Source organism: Sinocyclocheilus grahami, unplaced genomic scaffold, assembly GCF_001515645.1.
Source record: "Sinocyclocheilus grahami isolate Dianchi unplaced genomic scaffold, SAMN03320097.WGS_v1.1 scaffold1598.1, whole genome shotgun sequence".
NCBI lineage: Eukaryota > Metazoa > Chordata > Actinopteri > Cypriniformes > Cyprinidae > Sinocyclocheilus > Sinocyclocheilus grahami.
In genome coordinates, this window is record NW_015506777.1 from 2,260 (window position 1) to 19,160 (window position 16,901).

A 16,901-nucleotide genomic window follows, 5' to 3' on the forward strand; every position below is an offset into this window, starting at 1 on the left:
TTAGCTCAATTATCAGTAATTAAAATAATTCTTATCAGCTCTTTTGTTGCAGAAGTAGAGGCTTTACACTATATTTAAAGTTTGGAACATTAGGTCTTCATTTCTGTCATGCTGTGTTTAAGCATTTGTAAAAAAAAATAATAATAATAAAAAAAAATAAAAAGATAAGAATGATCCATGATTTTGGTATGGGGTAAACTTTTGTGAAAAGAAAATTTAAGCAGTTTAGAAACATGTTAATTGACTGAATATTGTGTGAAAACAACATGAATTGTGTTAATGGTATGGTCACAACAGACGGATGTTTTGCTAATTGTGTTTAGAGTTTTGAAAATGTGATTATAGATTGGACAAAGGGATGTTAGCAATTGAAAAAAAACTGTAATATCCTTATGAGTTTTGGCATAAAAGAAAAATCGATAATTTTGTCTCATACAATGGTTTTTTGGCTATTGCTAAAAATATACCCCAGCGACTTAAGGCTGGTTTTGTGGTCCAGGGTCACATTTGGTCATGTGACATTCGCATGGACCTACAGTCCTGTCAATGAAGTTTCTTTAACAGTGTGTTATTACTTCCCTCTCTCAACAGTCTGTCACAACTCTATGTAAAAATATTCATGCCTGCTCTGCCTGTAAGTGACACATTACTTTAAATTAATCTGTTTAAATATATGAGCCTGCAAAATAAAACTATAAAGAACTATTCCACAATGTAAGTGGAAAAAAACTATTCTTCAATGTAAGTAACAATGTGGAAGTGTGAAATAAGCATAAGAAAGTTTATTTTTCCATCCAATTATGCTTTTCACTGTCTTTGTTACCATCCTCAGGCTGCATTTGTCTATCAACTGCAGGGAAGGTATCTTCAAAATCAGGTCAGGGCTCTGTTGCTGAAGATCTTTCTTTCTTCTTCTTTTGCGTTCTTTCTTCTTCTTTTGCTTGACCTTGTTTGTTCATGTAGCCTAGTTCATGAGTCTGCTTTTCTCTGTTTGTTTAGGGTATTATTTGGCCTCAGGTCATCACAGGAGCTGCAGGAAATGTCCTCAATGCTTTAATAAACTACATCTTTCTTCATCTGCTTGATCTTGGTGTGGCGTAAGCATTTTGATTTTGATTATATCTTATTTAGGGACTTGGTATGTTGCCTTTATTCAGTGTGAGGGAATAGAGAAAAGTGCAAACTTCTTTTATTTATTTAAACTTCAGTTAGATTTGGTTATTTACAGTCAAAATGATTAACTGGACTTTCTTATTAACTATCAGAGGATCTGCTGCTGCAAACACCATTTCCCAGTATTCCTTGGCTGTGTTTCTCTTTTTTTATATTCGATGGAAGGGCCTGCATAAAAACACATGGGCCGGTGAGTATCTATCCATCCATCCATCCATCCATCTTAGTGTATGACTTGTAAAAGAAGAATATGTAACATGTCCTGTGCAAAGTATGTTGTTTTCTTTTTCAATATTTAACCAGAAAACAGTTTACTATGTGACTCGTTAAGATGGTGTGGAGGAAAGTTCATTGAAATGTTTCTGATGAGTCATGTGATATTTGCTGTGATATGTGTGATAAAAGCATATTGCATTTGCTGATAAGCATGCTGATAGCTTCAGATATCCTTGATAAATATTGTCTTTCCCGATCACCAGCTCAACACTTGTCAATATAGTAAACTAATGGAACTATCAATTATAGTGCCATCTATAGACAGTTCGGTCACACTTTAGTTTGGGGACCAATCTTCTCTATTAACTGACTATTAACTATGACTTTTGCCTCAACAGACAGTTGTTATGTTTCGGTATAGGGTAGGATTAATGGATCTAAAATATGGTCATACAGAATAAGACATTAAAGGTGTCATATAATGTTGCTAAAAAGAACATTATTTTGTGTATTTGGTGTAATGAAATGTGTTTTATGCGGTTTAAGGTTCAAAAACACATTATTTTCCACATACTGTACATTACTGTTTCTCCTCTATGCCTCGCCTTTCTGAAACGCGTACATTTTTACAAAGCTCGTCTAAAAAGCGAGGTGTGCTCTGATTGGCCAGCTATCCAGTGCATTGTGATTGGCCGAATACCTCAAGCGTGTGACGGAAATGTTACGCCCCTTACCATACTGTGATGCTGTGTCCCGGCGCGACGAGACAAAACCAATAAAACCCATTATAAACGAGGCATTTGTTGCATCCAGTGGGGACATAATTACGGATTATAATGACTTATACTGTTTTTTTACAACTTTGCATTGCATTTTGCCGCGTAAACATAAAACCATGTCTGCATTTGTGATTGGAGAAATGACAAACAACAAGCGTTACTCTACACTGCTCAAAACTCGCGTTTGAATCGTCAGTGGTAAATTCTTTAAATATGAAAACGTACTTGCAGACTGTGAGTCAGAACAGCCGGCACTGTAGTCTACCAGGATCAGGAAACAGTCCTCCATAAAATGCGCTGCACACATCTGAATATTTGGGTTGAACTGTTCTGGCACAGTGTTGTAAATACAACTTAACCACGGATTTCTAGTCGTGTCCTTTTTTGGAAGGCCAAACAAAGTATTTTCGCTTTAACAACGAAACACACAGCGTCAACACAACATGGCGGCGGCGGTACGTGGCAGCAACAATAAAGTTACGCCTTCCATCCATTTCTTTGCGTGAACATTTGGGCGTGTTATGCAAATATTCCCACACAGTGACGTAGACATGTGGGGGTGTTTGAACGAGGCGTTTTAGGAGAGCGTGGACGACTCTTAACTTTTATAAAGAATATCTCTTTGGGTTTGAGACTTTAGTCTTTGCAACTTTAGCTTGTAACACTCCAAAGAGAAAGGAAAGCTTGAAATCGCATCATTTGACCCCTTTAATATGTGCTTTATAAGTACTAATAAACAGCTCATATGCATGCTAATAAGCAACTAATTAATAGTGAGAATTGGTCCCTAAACTAAAGTGTTACAGACACTTCTGTTGGTCTCCATCTGTTACATCTCTTTCTGTGTCACATTAGGCTGGTCTTGTGATTGTCTGCAAGAATGGGGTCCATTCAGTAGCTTGGCTCTTCCCAGCATGCTCATGCTTTGTGTGCAGTGGTGGGCATATGAGATTGGTGGATTCCTGGCAGGTTTGCAAACTATCTGTGTTTTTATGCAATTAAATTTCGTTTGTCATGACTACATTAGTTGTTCATTGTAGGAATCATCAGTGAGGCTGAGCTGGGAGCCCAGTCTGTTGTGTATCAGCTGGCTACTATTGCGTTTATGGTATGTTTTTCAAATGTTTCTTTGTTTTTAGAAAAATGTACACCTATACTGGCTTTAGGGTGTTCTCAGACCCAACAGCACCAGTTGTTTGTTGGTCAATGTGTCAAGATATTAGTCTTACATTTTTATAAACGATAATTGAAACTGGAATCCATGACAGAACTGTTAAACTAAGATGTGTACAGTTTTGTTATGTCACATTCACTCTTTTTAGATGTTTAGAGTATTATGTTCCATTAGCAATAGTATTCTGTTATCTTCTGCCTGGGTGGTAAAACAGACACATCAGTTGGTGACAGCAATAAATCGTATTTTGTGTATTGAATTTTTGCACACTGGACAATTCACAAGACGTTTAAATGTTTTATCAAAATCCCCAGAAGTGAAAAGCATAAAACATCAATTGCTTATGGGAAAGACAATAAAACAATAAAACAATACAATAAAAAATTGTAAGAAAAAATTTTTATTGTAAGAAAGGGGGTTGTGTGAGGTCAAACATCTGTAACAGTTGCTGCCACAGCCTTAATCTATCATACAATTGAGAATAAATTTAGTCCAAAGTGCATATAAAATTAGTCAGTCTTTCTTTTAAGTAAAAATGTGATAAAAATCATTGATGTTGAAATAAAGCGAAGTCGAACATATCAAAAGAAAAACTGTTTCAGCAACAAGTTCTGTTTCTGAACATCTGTGAAAAATGATATTTGAATCACTTAGAAGTAGGTTTTTTGTTTGTTTGTTTTGTCATTTATATATTTATTATTCTCACTTTTCAGTTTCCAATGGGATTTGTAATAGCAGCCACTGTGAGGGTGGGAAATGCACTTGGAGCTGGAAACCCAGAACAAGCCAAATTGTCTGCCAAAGTGTCTTTAGTCTGTGGACGTATGTGAACAACTAAACTAAAAACTTTTATGCAGCATGATTACTTTTTCAAAACAGGATTAGAATGTATGTTACCTTGGTGACCAGTCGACAGCATGATACTGTATGTAAACAATGGAGAAAGCTGTATGGAGAAGCAGCATATCCACCTTTTTCCTTCAATCCCATTATAGAAGTAACTTTGTTAAATTGTAAACAATCAGTGAAATATTCGCTCTATGAATAAGCATTTTCAGAAACTGGGTGCAATGAGGTAACATTATTCTACTCACCCTTCAACCATTAAACATTAAAAGGGAATTTAAAATTAAAAGCTTTAACAAATCACTTTTAACATACCATGAATAAAAATATAATCAGGAGGATCATCAATCCGATGGATTAGGATTATTTGTAGCGCAACTTTATGACTTGAAATTATCTTTTTTTTTTTTTTTGAGTGGAACATTCCCTAACCAGAGGTGTCTGCCATCATTTAAAACAATTGATTTATAATAGAACATTGTTTTAAATGAAGAAGGCTTGGAAAAAGGTGGATAGAAAGGTAAATATTCTCTTAGCTATAGGCCTACGTTTATTGGCATAGTTTTATATGAGTCATGTATGTTGTATTCACTGGGTTGTAAACAATCATGTCCTCAATTCACTAGAGATCCACAAGCATGGTTGACCACTGTTAAGGCCGAGAATTCCAGTAATGGTTTGTAATCCTTCCAAGCAATTAGAAACTTTCTTTACTGTGCTTGGAATGGTTTGAAAATGTGGTGAAAATGGTGAAAAAGTGGCTTTAGTTACCGTGCTGAGAAGTCTGACCGTAATCACACCAAACCGTGCTCAAGTGGAAATTGACCATTCCTCACATTTCCAGAAACTAGTGCACATGAGTCAAACTTTGGTCCTGGAGGGCCACTGTCCTGCAGAGTGTAGCTCCAAACAGCTCCAAAACACCTGCCTGGAAGTTTCTAGTGACCCTGAAGACCTTGATTAGCTGGTTCAGGTATGTTTAGTTAAGGTTGGAGCTAAACTCTTCTGGTTTCTCTGGTGTTGTTTTCTAGTACTTGCTTCTTGTATAGTCGCAACCTTTATTGGAAGTACCAGTGATATTATCGGATACGTCTTTACCACAGAAGAGTAAGTAGAATAAGAAATAATCTAGTGTTCTGTTAAGATTTTAACATAATACAATTTTACATGTACGGTATCCTCTCTCTCTCTCTCTCTCTCTCTCTCAAAGGGAAATAGTGCTCAGAGTATCAGAGGTCATGGTCATGTACAGCTTCTTTCATATATTTGATGCCATTGCGGTAGGCTTGTGATTGATTTTTTCTTTGTTTTGACCAAATTGTAATCTTTCTGTTTGTTTATTCTTGAGAGAGAGAATTTGATTTTTAAAATCAAAATCAAATCCCATTTTCAATAACACTTCTGTCCTTTCTTAAGTGGATTTCCTGTACATTACACAAAAAAAAAATGAATAAATACATAATCATCTGTAAAATAGTATACTTTTACTTTGAGTAACAAAAAATGCATAATATATGTAGAATGCATCCTAAACTAAGTTTAGTGTATTATTTTCTTCTTAAATCTTACCCAAAATATGTTTTTTTTTAATAATCTAAACAAAATTTAGTGAGTTTTAATAATAGAAAAAATTTAATAAAGCTTAGAGCATAAAATGTGTGATATTTCAATTTCAGTTTCTTTCTATTTAATTTTTTTTATTTAAGATATTCACTTAAGATATTGAGAATGTCTGATAACATCCTGTTGATAATACTTAGGTTTTTTTTTCTGTAGGGCATTACAGGTGGAATTGTCAGAGGTGCTGGAAAGCAGCTGCTTGGTGCTCTTTGTAACATTATAGGATATTATTTTGTGGGATTTCCAATTGGAGTGTCTCTGATGTTTGCTCTCAGTTTGGGCATAATTGGTAAATGACTTGAAAGTGTTGAACTATTTGAAGGATTAATCTCAGGTGCCACACTGAACGCCTCCATGACTTTCCTCTTGTTCTCTCTTGCTAGGTTTGTGGACTGGATTTTTTGTGTGTGCCTTCATGCAATCTTTGTTCTTTGTCACCCTCATTTGCAAACTGGACTGGAAAAAAGCCACTCACGAGGTGGGTCAATTTTCTTTACCCACATCTATATAGTTTATTTTGATATGCTAATTTTTATTTTTATTTTCTTATTTTCAGGCCTTGATCAGAGCAGGTGTACAAGCCCCTCAGACCAAAGATGAATCTTATGCTATGGAAAATAAGGGCTGCACTGAAGGTACTTTCTGTATACGGTATATAATGACTTTAATGATGAACACAAAATGTTTATTTCATCATGGACTTTCCCTTATGTTGCCTGATTATTCTACAGAAGTACCACAGGAGTCCCGGCACAATGAAGAAGGCCAGACAGATGCAAACACAGACCTTGAAGGGCTCGGTGAAGGAGAAGGAGTAGGAGGAATAACAGTAACTGGCACAAAGGTCACAGTTGGTGCAGTCTTGACAAAAAAACAACTGGTTGTTCGTCGAGGCCTTGCTGTCTTCTTCATGCTGCTTATATTAGCTGGAGGGATTGTGTTAAATGAGGTGCTCATTAGAATTCTCAGATGAGCACAATTAATGTTACTTCATCCTTCTGCCAAAATATTAATATTATTTTATTATAGTGTGATGCTACATGGAGTCCTTGAGTTACGACAATAAAACGATTTCTAGCTTCCTATAAACTACAGTAATTATAGTGTTTTATGTTATGCTTATTAAAACAAATTACCAGGCAAATATCCACCAACAAGTTTTATTTACTCAAAGTAAATTTTTGCACACATTTTGCACTTACCAAGAGTTAATTTTGGTTCTTGGTTATATGTTTGTGACTTTCTTTAAGATATTTGTTAGAACATTCTCTCTGCCACATTAGGAGAACGTTATAAGAACATCATTGAGGCCAGAGGTGATGGAATATTTTTTATAAAACTTTCTTGTAATGTGACGTATTAACAAAGCTAGAACATTTTATCTGCAACATTTTGAGGATGTTGTTGAGGTAACAGATTATATAATGTGCTCAATAAAACATTGCCACACTGTTTCAAGATAACAAAGGAAGAACACAATACTATTGAGCCACTGAAAATGGAGGTACTTTGCTTAAAATGGCTGTAACTCCTAAATGGTAAATGTCATATTTTTGTGGAACCTCTTAAAATAAAGCTAAAAGTCTGCCCTACAGTCACATTTTGGCTGTTGTATTTCAAATCCTTTGTAGCGGTGTATAAAGGCAACAAAAACTCAGTCAGTGTCTGAGTACTTCCGGACCTGACTAGTAAAAATATGTGAATATATATATATATATATATATATATACAGTGGGTACGGAAAGTATTCAGACCCCCTTACATTTTTCACTCTTTGTTATATTGCAGCCATTTGCTAAAATCATTTAAGTTAATTTTTTTTCCTCATTAATGTACACACAGCACCCCATATTGACAGAAAAACACAGAATTGTTGAAATTTTTGCAGATTTATTAAAAAAGAAAAACTGAAATATCACATGGTCCTAAAACGGAAGTATTTATGGATAGAGGACTCACATTTAAGCTAGATGCAGCAATTTGAAGTTAAAACTGTCTTGATGGATTTGTTTATTACAAACACAGTTTTTCACCTCACAAGACCTTAACTTAAAGACTAATGGAGTCGTGTTGTGAATTTTTGTGATTAATCAGCTGTTTGAACTGTCATTCTGATGGCACCCATTCACTGCAGAGGATCTATTGGTGAGCAAGTGATGTAATGCTAAATTGTAATCTACCTCTTGGATAGCCTGAGGGTGAGGACATTTTCAGCAAATTTTCACTTTTGGGTGAACTATTTTTTATATATATATATATATATATATATATTAGTAATTTAACAACACATTTGCATGTTTATGGTTCTCTGATGTTGGCTATTTGTTGCTCGACATGCAAGTAAATAGATAAAAAGTTTCAACTCTAATTACAGAAATGAAGACAGCAATACATTCCTTCTGTAAATTCCAATTGTACTGGAAAATATTAATTAATATTTGTTCATTATAATAATGTTGCTTTACAAGTTACAATACGAATATTTATGACTTAAATTCTTCACTTTCAAACGTCCAAACCCTCAAACTTTAAACATTCAAAATCCTCAAGCTTTTATTTTGGTAGAACACTGCTGAAATGCTGTATGTATAAATAAATTGAATGTTATGTTCCCAAATGTATGAGATGTGAACACAGTGTTGCTTTGCTTTGAAACATAGCATAATTTAATCAAATCTCAGGCTTTTATTTGATACATTTTGTAATATCATTTATATAATTTGTTATTATCATTTCATCAAATCATGAACCCTCTTCAGTTCCTCCAAAACCCCAGTTTGGGAAACCCTGGATGCTGGGATTACTGTAGCACTTACTTTGTTTCCAGTTATGTCATCCCAAGGTTCAGGGATACTTGCTGAAGCTCCAGTATCAGGTGTTTGCTCATCGTTGTTCTGCCCTTCAGAAACGAGCGTATCAAGGACTGACTGTCCTATCGATGGTGCCTTTTGAACACACACTACCTTTGCATGTTTGCCTGCACGTTTCTGAGCCTAAGGAAGACATTAGACAACATTATCACTTTCGACACCCTTACATAATGGTAGCTTAACCTGACCACGCAGGTTTGATTTGTTATGTCTTACCTGCTCTGTTACTTTCTTCCAGTTGAGCTTAAAGATGAGAGTGGTGAAGAAACAGGTCTGAATTATGACACAAATCAAGAGGCCAAGCCATAGACCTGAATGAGTGGGAAATCAAAATGGGACGAGTTTCAAGTTTAGAACAGGTCATGGGAAGCAAACACTCTCAGAATTTTATTACATGGCTGGTTTGGAGGAGAAAAGATGCTATATGACTAGAGACCTGAATCACTAACAATAACAAGTCTTGATGTGTTCAGGTTATGTATTGAAATTAGTTTTATACAAAAACATACATATTGCCTGTTTTATAGTTTTGATGACTAGTAGTAGTATTTTGATGACTAGTAGTAGTAGTAGTAGTAGTAGTAGTAGTAGTAGTAGTATAAATTTGGTTGACTGAATTTGTTAGATTAGTGTTTTGTTAGTGTGGATTGGTGTTTAGAAGTTTGGGGTTGGTAAGATGTTTGAATGTTTTTGAAAGATGTCTCTTTTGTTCACCAAGCAACATTAAAACAGTAATACTGTGAATTATTATTACAGTTTAAAATATTTTTTTCTATTCTAATGTATTTCAAAATGTAATTTATTTATTTGATGGCAAAGCTGAAATTTCATCAGTTATTATTCCAGTTTTCCGTGTCACATAATCCTTCAGAAATCATGATTTGATGCTGAAAATGATTTATTATTAGTATCAATGTTGAAAACATAAAAATATGTTTTTTGTTTTGTTTTGTTTTTTATTCACAAAATATTTATTTATTCATTTAGTTACTATTTATTATTTTTAGAATTCTTTGATGAATGAAGAGACATCTTTTGAAAAATTATATAGTCTTTACTGTTACTTTTTGTATCAAATTTAATGCATCCTTACTGAATAAAAGTATTAACTTTGGTTCGGTTTGGAGAATGAAAAGATTTATAACTAAATTGCAGGGCAAAACTGGGATGCCAGATATCTGAATGGAATTAAAGATCTGGGTTGACTTGACATTCTTTTTTTCTTTCTTTTTTTCACTTATTTTAGCTCCTTTGAAACAGCTGAATTTCTGATAAGTTAGGAAAATAGGAATGAAGAGATGGTACCAAGTATCCTGAGCTCGGCCAGAAACATCAGTGATATTCCTACTGGTAACCCAATGCAGTAGTAACAGATCAAGTTGGACAGTGCTGCTATCTTCTGCTTCCCAGCACCCAGAAGAATCCCTGAACACACACACTAAAACACAAGACAAACTGGTCTGTTGTAGCGATATGCACTATACAGACTTCAGAGTAATCAGTGAATTACATAATTTCACAAAACCAGGTTTCATGACATCACAAGAAATCCCTAGTAAAAGCATTTTAACTGATAACATCTTGTGACATTATCACTCATTGATACTGTAATGATGAAAGACAGAAGATAACATAATGCTAGTTACAGTATATGACCTTCAGCTCAATCATAAAGAATATCTGTATCTTTAAAGGTTGATTAATTTGTGTTGCCTTCCTTTGAATTAAACAATTCAAACTTACCACGAGAGCATCAAAAAACTGCAGGAAAACGTACAGGGTGAGGATTTCCGAGACAATTTTCACTATGCTCCTGTTAGATTAAATCAAGAAGTGAGAACTGCAAAACAACAAAAGAAAAGCTTCACTCTCATTGCTATAATTAGCAGTGATTTATTTGTTCTCCTGATTCTTATATATATTTTACGATGAAAATGATCATGATATTACTTCATCTATAATAATCCTAGTTTCATCATAACTCAATAATGCGTGTATGTTATGAGAGAAACAAACATACTCATCAGAAGTGAAGATGTATCCCACTACTGACTTTGAGAAACCCATCATGATTCCCTGTAAAACAGCCAAAACTCCTGCAATGCAGTAAAGGTTTAAATGATCTTTCCTTCTGGATACTTATTATAAGTTATATATTAATTACTAAACTTTATTGTTAGCACTGTGCATTTCTATATTCTACTGACCTGAGATCATAAGAGTCACTTTACTAGTGATCAGGGCCCTGTTAGTGTCTCCAGCTCCCAGCGCATTTCCCACACGCACACAAGCGGCCGCGTGCACACCTAATGGAAACTAAACATAAAATCTTGTTATTAAAACAAGCAAATATTCACACTAATTTAATTTAACAAATAGAATTTAACAGGATAATTTGTTTGTAAAACATCTGTTGCTGACTATTTTTGAAGGTTACCACATTAGACCAGTAGGTAGCGATAAAGGTGTTGTTTTGGAGCATTACAAACAACTGAAGTGAATCTTTGAACCCTAACAGTAACAAAAGGTGTATCCATGTCAAAATCGCAGGAAAAGCTTTGTTACAGAGACTTCTGCCTCAGCTGGCAGAAGCTTAGACATTGAGTCCTTAAAAAGATCTCAAATCACCTCCCCCTTTTCTTCAGTATTGATAATTAAAGGTCTTTCACATCAAGGATGATAACTATAAAAAAAATAATAATTATGAAGTTTTTTTTTCTAATTCTATGAGAATAGGTAAGTCCACACCTCAACTAATACTAATGACAGGAATATTATATTACTGGAATCACTTTCAGAATGATGTTTAATACTTTTTGTTTCAATATATTTGCCATTTGGCAGCAATGACAAACCCTGCTAGCAATGGCAGTTTAACCCAATTTAATAAGTCTCTTATTGTGAGTGTAACGTTAAATAACACTGTCTTACCATGTATGTAATGGCCCCCACCTCCAGCAACACATGTTGAGCAGCAAGATCCACCTCCCCCAGCATTCCTGCAATCATCAGGGGGAAAGAATTAAAGGATGAATGGATGTTATTTAATTATGTGTTGGATGTCTCTGATTTTTGTCTGATTGTGGCATTGCACAACTCAGTTAGGCAATTCATGGGATTATTTATAAAACAACTGCAAAACAATTGTGCTCATTACAATTTCCACCTGGGAGGGGGAAAAAAAAGATTCACGAAAAATTGACTGCCAGGTATTTCACATGATTGCAGAGGGACTTTGGTTGAAGACCAATGGGAATATGTTAACCCTATAAACCCTACTGTATTATATTTGATATGGAAATGTCTAAAGCCTCAAATTGTTCAAAACCTGTTATACACAGTCTTCTATACAGTCTTCTGTCGTCTGATTGATAATTTACACTTTTGTTAACACGTTTTAGTATAATTGTATAAATGCCCACCTTCAGGTTGTGGTACACATGTCTTTTTGCTGTGAAATCCTTACGTATTTTAATAAGTAAATATAATAATAACTTTCATATTGTTAGAAATATTTCAGAATGGATTCAAACAAATTAGGTTTACTTGATTATAGTTAAAAAGATCTAATTGATTTACATTACATTACATTAAAATTTCATTTAACTTTTTGGTCATAAATATCAGTACCAAATGGCATAACTTTGATCATTTTGGGTCTCTGAATAAAACAGAGGGTTTTTCTTTTTTTTCCACTGTGTATGAGCTCTATATTCTCCCATATCATACATGCGGCCATAAAAGCATGATGTATCAAAATATGATACTTGACTAAATCAATCAATATTTTATCCATTTCATTTCGAATAATATTTTTTTCTGACTGTTACGGTAAATCTGAAATATAAGACAACACATGACGACACAGATGTGTGAAACCTCCTTCACACATCTACACACCTGCAAGGAAACCTCCGATCTCATAGACCCACCACTCAAAACAGAGCATGAGAGTGCTAGGAATAGCCAGTTTCATGTAAGACCCCCACTCCTGCAGTGCTGCAGTAGACCAGCCTGTAGGGGGCGACAAAGACAAACACACACTTTCTTTTATAACAGCAGTCATGTTCATACAGTATACATATCTCTTGTCATTATTGATTGACTAGCTATGCAGAATAATTGCGTTTGTTATCTATATGTTTTTTTCATGTTTTCCTATTCACAGTGGTCATTGTGAACAGATCAAAATCTAACAGATTTTGGATTTGGACATTTGGGAAAACAGCCTCACAAATAAAAAACAAAGTATTTTCTTTCACTGGAAAAATGCCAATTGGTGTCCATGACAAGTAGGAATTCATAGTGATAGATTAAATTACTGACAGTCTCTCTGCTGTTTGCTGCTAGTAAGTCTTCCGCGGGCTGGGAGTCGATCCCAAGCTAAATTGATTGTTTGATTCTGAGGCACTGAGAGTCCTTTGGACCTGTGGAGAAGATTTCACTCAGGCAAATCGACTTTATTGAAGGCCATGACATCTCTGGGCATGATATGATTCAAACTGTGCCTATTATCAGCTAGGGGTGGGATTTTTATTTATTTTTTAATCACAATTCACCAAAATAGATTTGTTGACAGATTCTTTTGGAGCCTATTTTTGTAGGTTATTCATCACACCAGTAGGTGGCGACTAATGTGGGGTAATTTCTTGAGAGTCACTTATGACAGACAACTTGCAGTTTTACTTTTCAAAAAGACCAAGAAAAGAACCTTCAAAGCCGCATTGAATTTCCTCCATAGCATAAAAGTTGAGAAGTGCCTGGACTTTGGTTTTGGTCTATCTTTTCCAGTGTTTCAAATGACATGCCTTCAGCCAATCAACATGAACTTACCTCACTGGTCTTTCCCATTGTGCTGGGTTAGACCCTATTCTGAAACAGGAGATAATTCAGATGAGGCATCACTGTCTGCACTCCCACTGGTAGTCTCCGCATACATTGCTGCTCATACATTGTAGCTTCTCTAACTTTTCTGCATTGGTAACATCTCTTTAACTCACAGCCATTAAAAATTAATCCCTTTTAGGGTATAATAATTATAATTGGCTTAATGTAAAAATTGTATAAGTCAGTGACCCCATAATGACATAAAAGCAAACATGAGTGTCTCTCTGTGTGCCGCTTTCCATATATTCCTCACCACCCCATGTGTTCACATGCAGCTTTTTCCAGCGTATGTAAGCAAACAGAAAGAGGCAGATGGAGATCTGTGAGATACTGTTGGCTGCGGCAGAGCCCCTGCAGAGACACAAGCACCTGCTTATACTAAAGATCATTCATTTCCTGGCTTATGGCCATCACTAATCTATAGTGCATGTATTGCTGTTTAGTATTGATAAAATTAGCAGTAATCATACATACATCACTCCCAGTTTCATTGAGTGAAGAAGGATGTAGTTTGTTGCTACATTTAAAATGTTGGCAGCAACTGCTGTGTACATCTGTGGCAGGATGATGCCCTGAAACATGGCAATACATTATTTGTTGAGTTTACATGTCTTTTGCTGTCTTCTGTCCAGTGCAGCATCTTGAGCTTACTAAAAGGTTGTACCTGGTTTTGCAGATAAGACACCTGCAGATGGTGCAGAAACATGGCCTAAGAAATTGAAGGATGGACAGTAAAAGACATCAGTACTGTCAGCAGTAGGAAAGCTTGTGACACTGACTGTATGTGTGGTTAGGCTGTTTAAAATTTGCGTCTTGAACATAATAAACAATTTGACAGGAAACATTTTGGTCAATGACCAAAAAATTGTCAGCACTAGGAAACATTTGAAATTATACTCTAAAAAACAAGGCCAACACAGAGATGAAAGCGCAACCACTGTTGTGTTATTTTTGTAAAAACATGTTGTTATACTTACAGGAACAGCAGGGAGGAAAGCCATAACATACAGCTGTGCAATCCTGAAAAAGGAGCATAACAGTCTTTGAACAGCGTGACACCCAAAAAAAACTCTCCATAAATATGATAGAATTTGGTGTCCTATTACGTTTTTTAAGCATTAAAGGCACAAATCAATTTTTTTGTTTGTTTTTTTGGTGAGACCATGATATCCCTTGTTGGAAAAAAGTAACTTTAGTATTACAATCATGTACTTAAATGTGCTTTATTTTCTAATATGAAATTAATTTGGATACATAGGTGCCACTTCACACTTCTTTTTTTAAACACAAATCGTTTAATCTAATTTCAAATCATGGTGTCATCTCTGGCTTATCATTAAAAAAATTTTAAAAAATTAAAATTACGGCATGCAACTTTAGGATTGAAAATGTGTATGTTAAAAAATAAGCCAAAAAAAATCCTTGGTTATCTCATTTCATTGAAGTGAAGCAAAAACTACCCAACTAATACTACATTCCTCAATTATATAAACGTATAGGTCATATGCAGACCTATGTAGGTCATAAACTAATTTATTTTAAATTATCTGGACTCGTTTCCACAGACCTACAGCTCAGAGATAGAAAAAAAAATGTTTCCACTTTCTTTATACTTCTCAGAAGCTTTAATTCCCTCAGAATTTGAACTGCTGTTTTTTTTTTTTTTAAAGACAGATACTGATATTCTGTTATTTTGGCACAACACACTGCTTTCACTACAACAAATATAATCACATATCTACATGAAAAAAAAAAGATGTTACACTGGTAATAGTTTCCATGCTAAAAGTTCTGAACTGAACTAATAATCTAGTACTGGATCAGTCTGACCTGGTCACCTCTGGCTCTTGCTTCAGGGTGAGTAGTATTGACTCAGCATTGATGAGTATGGCCCAGCATGGCAGGCAGAAGAGTAAGAGGATGAGAATGCTTCTCTGGAGAATCTCCCCCACACGCTTAAGGTTCTTACTGCCAAATGTCTGGACATCAACAATAGATAATTAGTTCATAATATAGATTAACCTCATCCGTCCCTCCCGAACCTATAACAAAAGTGTCCCTTGCGGGTCAAAATGAGCCGAAGGCCAAAAATGACACAAATTTTATTTTTGGTCCAGAAAGCTTATATTGGAACATTTTTCCTTTTTTTTTCAAATATTTTATGTAGGTTTTCTATTATTTTTTGGTGATTTTTATCATATTTACCTTTTATTCTGGATATTTTTAAGAAAACATAAGCAAATAAGCAGTTTTTGTACATTATTTCACCAAAACAAAAAACAAAGAAAGACACAATTTTAGTTCTGTTTCATCAAAAACCAACAGTGTCTCTGATACCATTTGGTGGGGTAAAATTACATAAAATTGCATTTTATGGTTACAGTCACTAGAGGGGCCTGTAGAACCCTATGGAGATTTTTAACAGAGCAAAACAAGTGAAACATGAGAAATTAGATGATCTTAAGGCTTCAATTTGGTTGTTTATTGATTAAAATATATATTGAAACATTACAAAATCCATATTTTGTTCAAAATGACCCAAAGGCTAAAACATTTTTTTGGTCCAGAAATCTTATATCGATCCATTTTTATAATTATTTTCTAAATATTTATGTAGGTTTTTCTATTATTTGTTGGTGATTTTTATTATATTTACCTTTTTTTCTGGATATTTTAAAGAAAATATAAGCAAATAAGCAGTTTTTGTACATTACTTCACCAAAAAACAAAACAAATAAAGACATGTTTCATCAAAAAAACAACAGATGGCCTTGGAATTGAGTCACTGTGTGTCTCTGGTGCCATCTGGTGGGGAAAAATGACATAATTTTGCATTTTATGGTTACAGCCACTAGAGGGGCCTATAGTATCCTATGGAGATTTTTAACTGAGCAAAATAAGTGAAACATGAGAAATTAGATAATTTTGAGGCTTCAATTTGGTTGTTTATGGATTCAAATATATATTGAAATATTACAAAATCCATATTTTGTAAAAAATTCTAACTGAATTATAACCTAAACATATGTATATTCATACAATTTCATAAATATGAAATAAATGTATAACATATTTTTTTAAATATAAATATGATATAAACTCATTGGTCTCCATCACATCACTCAAATCTAATTGTGTTAAGTAAAAAAAAAATGGAAAAATAACAGTCATATCCCAGCAGAAACATGAAAAATATTACAATGTGTTCTATGAAAGTGTGTGTACCATGTGTGTGTTTGTGCATGTGTGTGTGTGTGTGTGTGTGTATATGAGTTTTTTTCTGCATTGGGGATATTCTGTAGTCTCAGCCCTTCGTTTGGGTATAAATCTTTACTG

General features: G+C 34.6%; 2 protein-coding genes across 2 annotated transcripts in view; one reads left to right on the forward strand and one right to left on the reverse strand.

The window, feature by feature from the left end:
* Window positions 1-564: 564 nt before the first annotated feature.
* Window positions 565-6,868, forward strand: LOC107571468 (multidrug and toxin extrusion protein 1-like; the record flags this gene model as incomplete). The annotated part of the gene is made up of 13 exons (XM_016257794.1): window positions 565-634; window positions 833-877; window positions 1,000-1,097; window positions 1,266-1,363; window positions 3,024-3,137; window positions 3,209-3,276; window positions 4,056-4,164; window positions 5,220-5,295; window positions 5,399-5,468; window positions 5,965-6,097; window positions 6,192-6,286; window positions 6,365-6,443; window positions 6,540-6,868. Coding segments are annotated over 13 exons (1,297 nt in total), but the record flags the coding sequence as incomplete, so codon positions are not given.
* Window positions 6,869-8,313: 1,445 nt separating this feature from the next.
* slc47a1 (solute carrier family 47 member 1) overlaps window positions 8,314-16,901 on the reverse strand; it is a 12,494-nt gene continuing 3,906 nt past the window's right edge. Inside the window, exons 4-17 of the mRNA XM_016257795.1 lie at window positions 15,396-15,544; window positions 14,543-14,585; window positions 14,230-14,274; window positions 14,040-14,137; window positions 13,819-13,916; window positions 12,579-12,692; window positions 11,610-11,677; window positions 10,886-10,994; window positions 10,699-10,774; window positions 10,422-10,491; window positions 9,984-10,116; window positions 8,895-8,989; window positions 8,625-8,801; window positions 8,314-8,334 (exon numbers count right to left, since the gene is read on the reverse strand). Coding sequence (XP_016113281.1) covers window positions 8,314-8,334; window positions 8,625-8,801; window positions 8,895-8,989; window positions 9,984-10,116; window positions 10,422-10,491; window positions 10,699-10,774; window positions 10,886-10,994; window positions 11,610-11,677; window positions 12,579-12,692; window positions 13,819-13,916; window positions 14,040-14,137; window positions 14,230-14,274; window positions 14,543-14,585; window positions 15,396-15,544 — 1,296 coding nt within the window. The remainder of the gene's footprint in view (window positions 8,335-8,624; window positions 8,802-8,894; window positions 8,990-9,983; window positions 10,117-10,421; window positions 10,492-10,698; window positions 10,775-10,885; window positions 10,995-11,609; window positions 11,678-12,578; window positions 12,693-13,818; window positions 13,917-14,039; window positions 14,138-14,229; window positions 14,275-14,542; window positions 14,586-15,395; window positions 15,545-16,901) is intronic.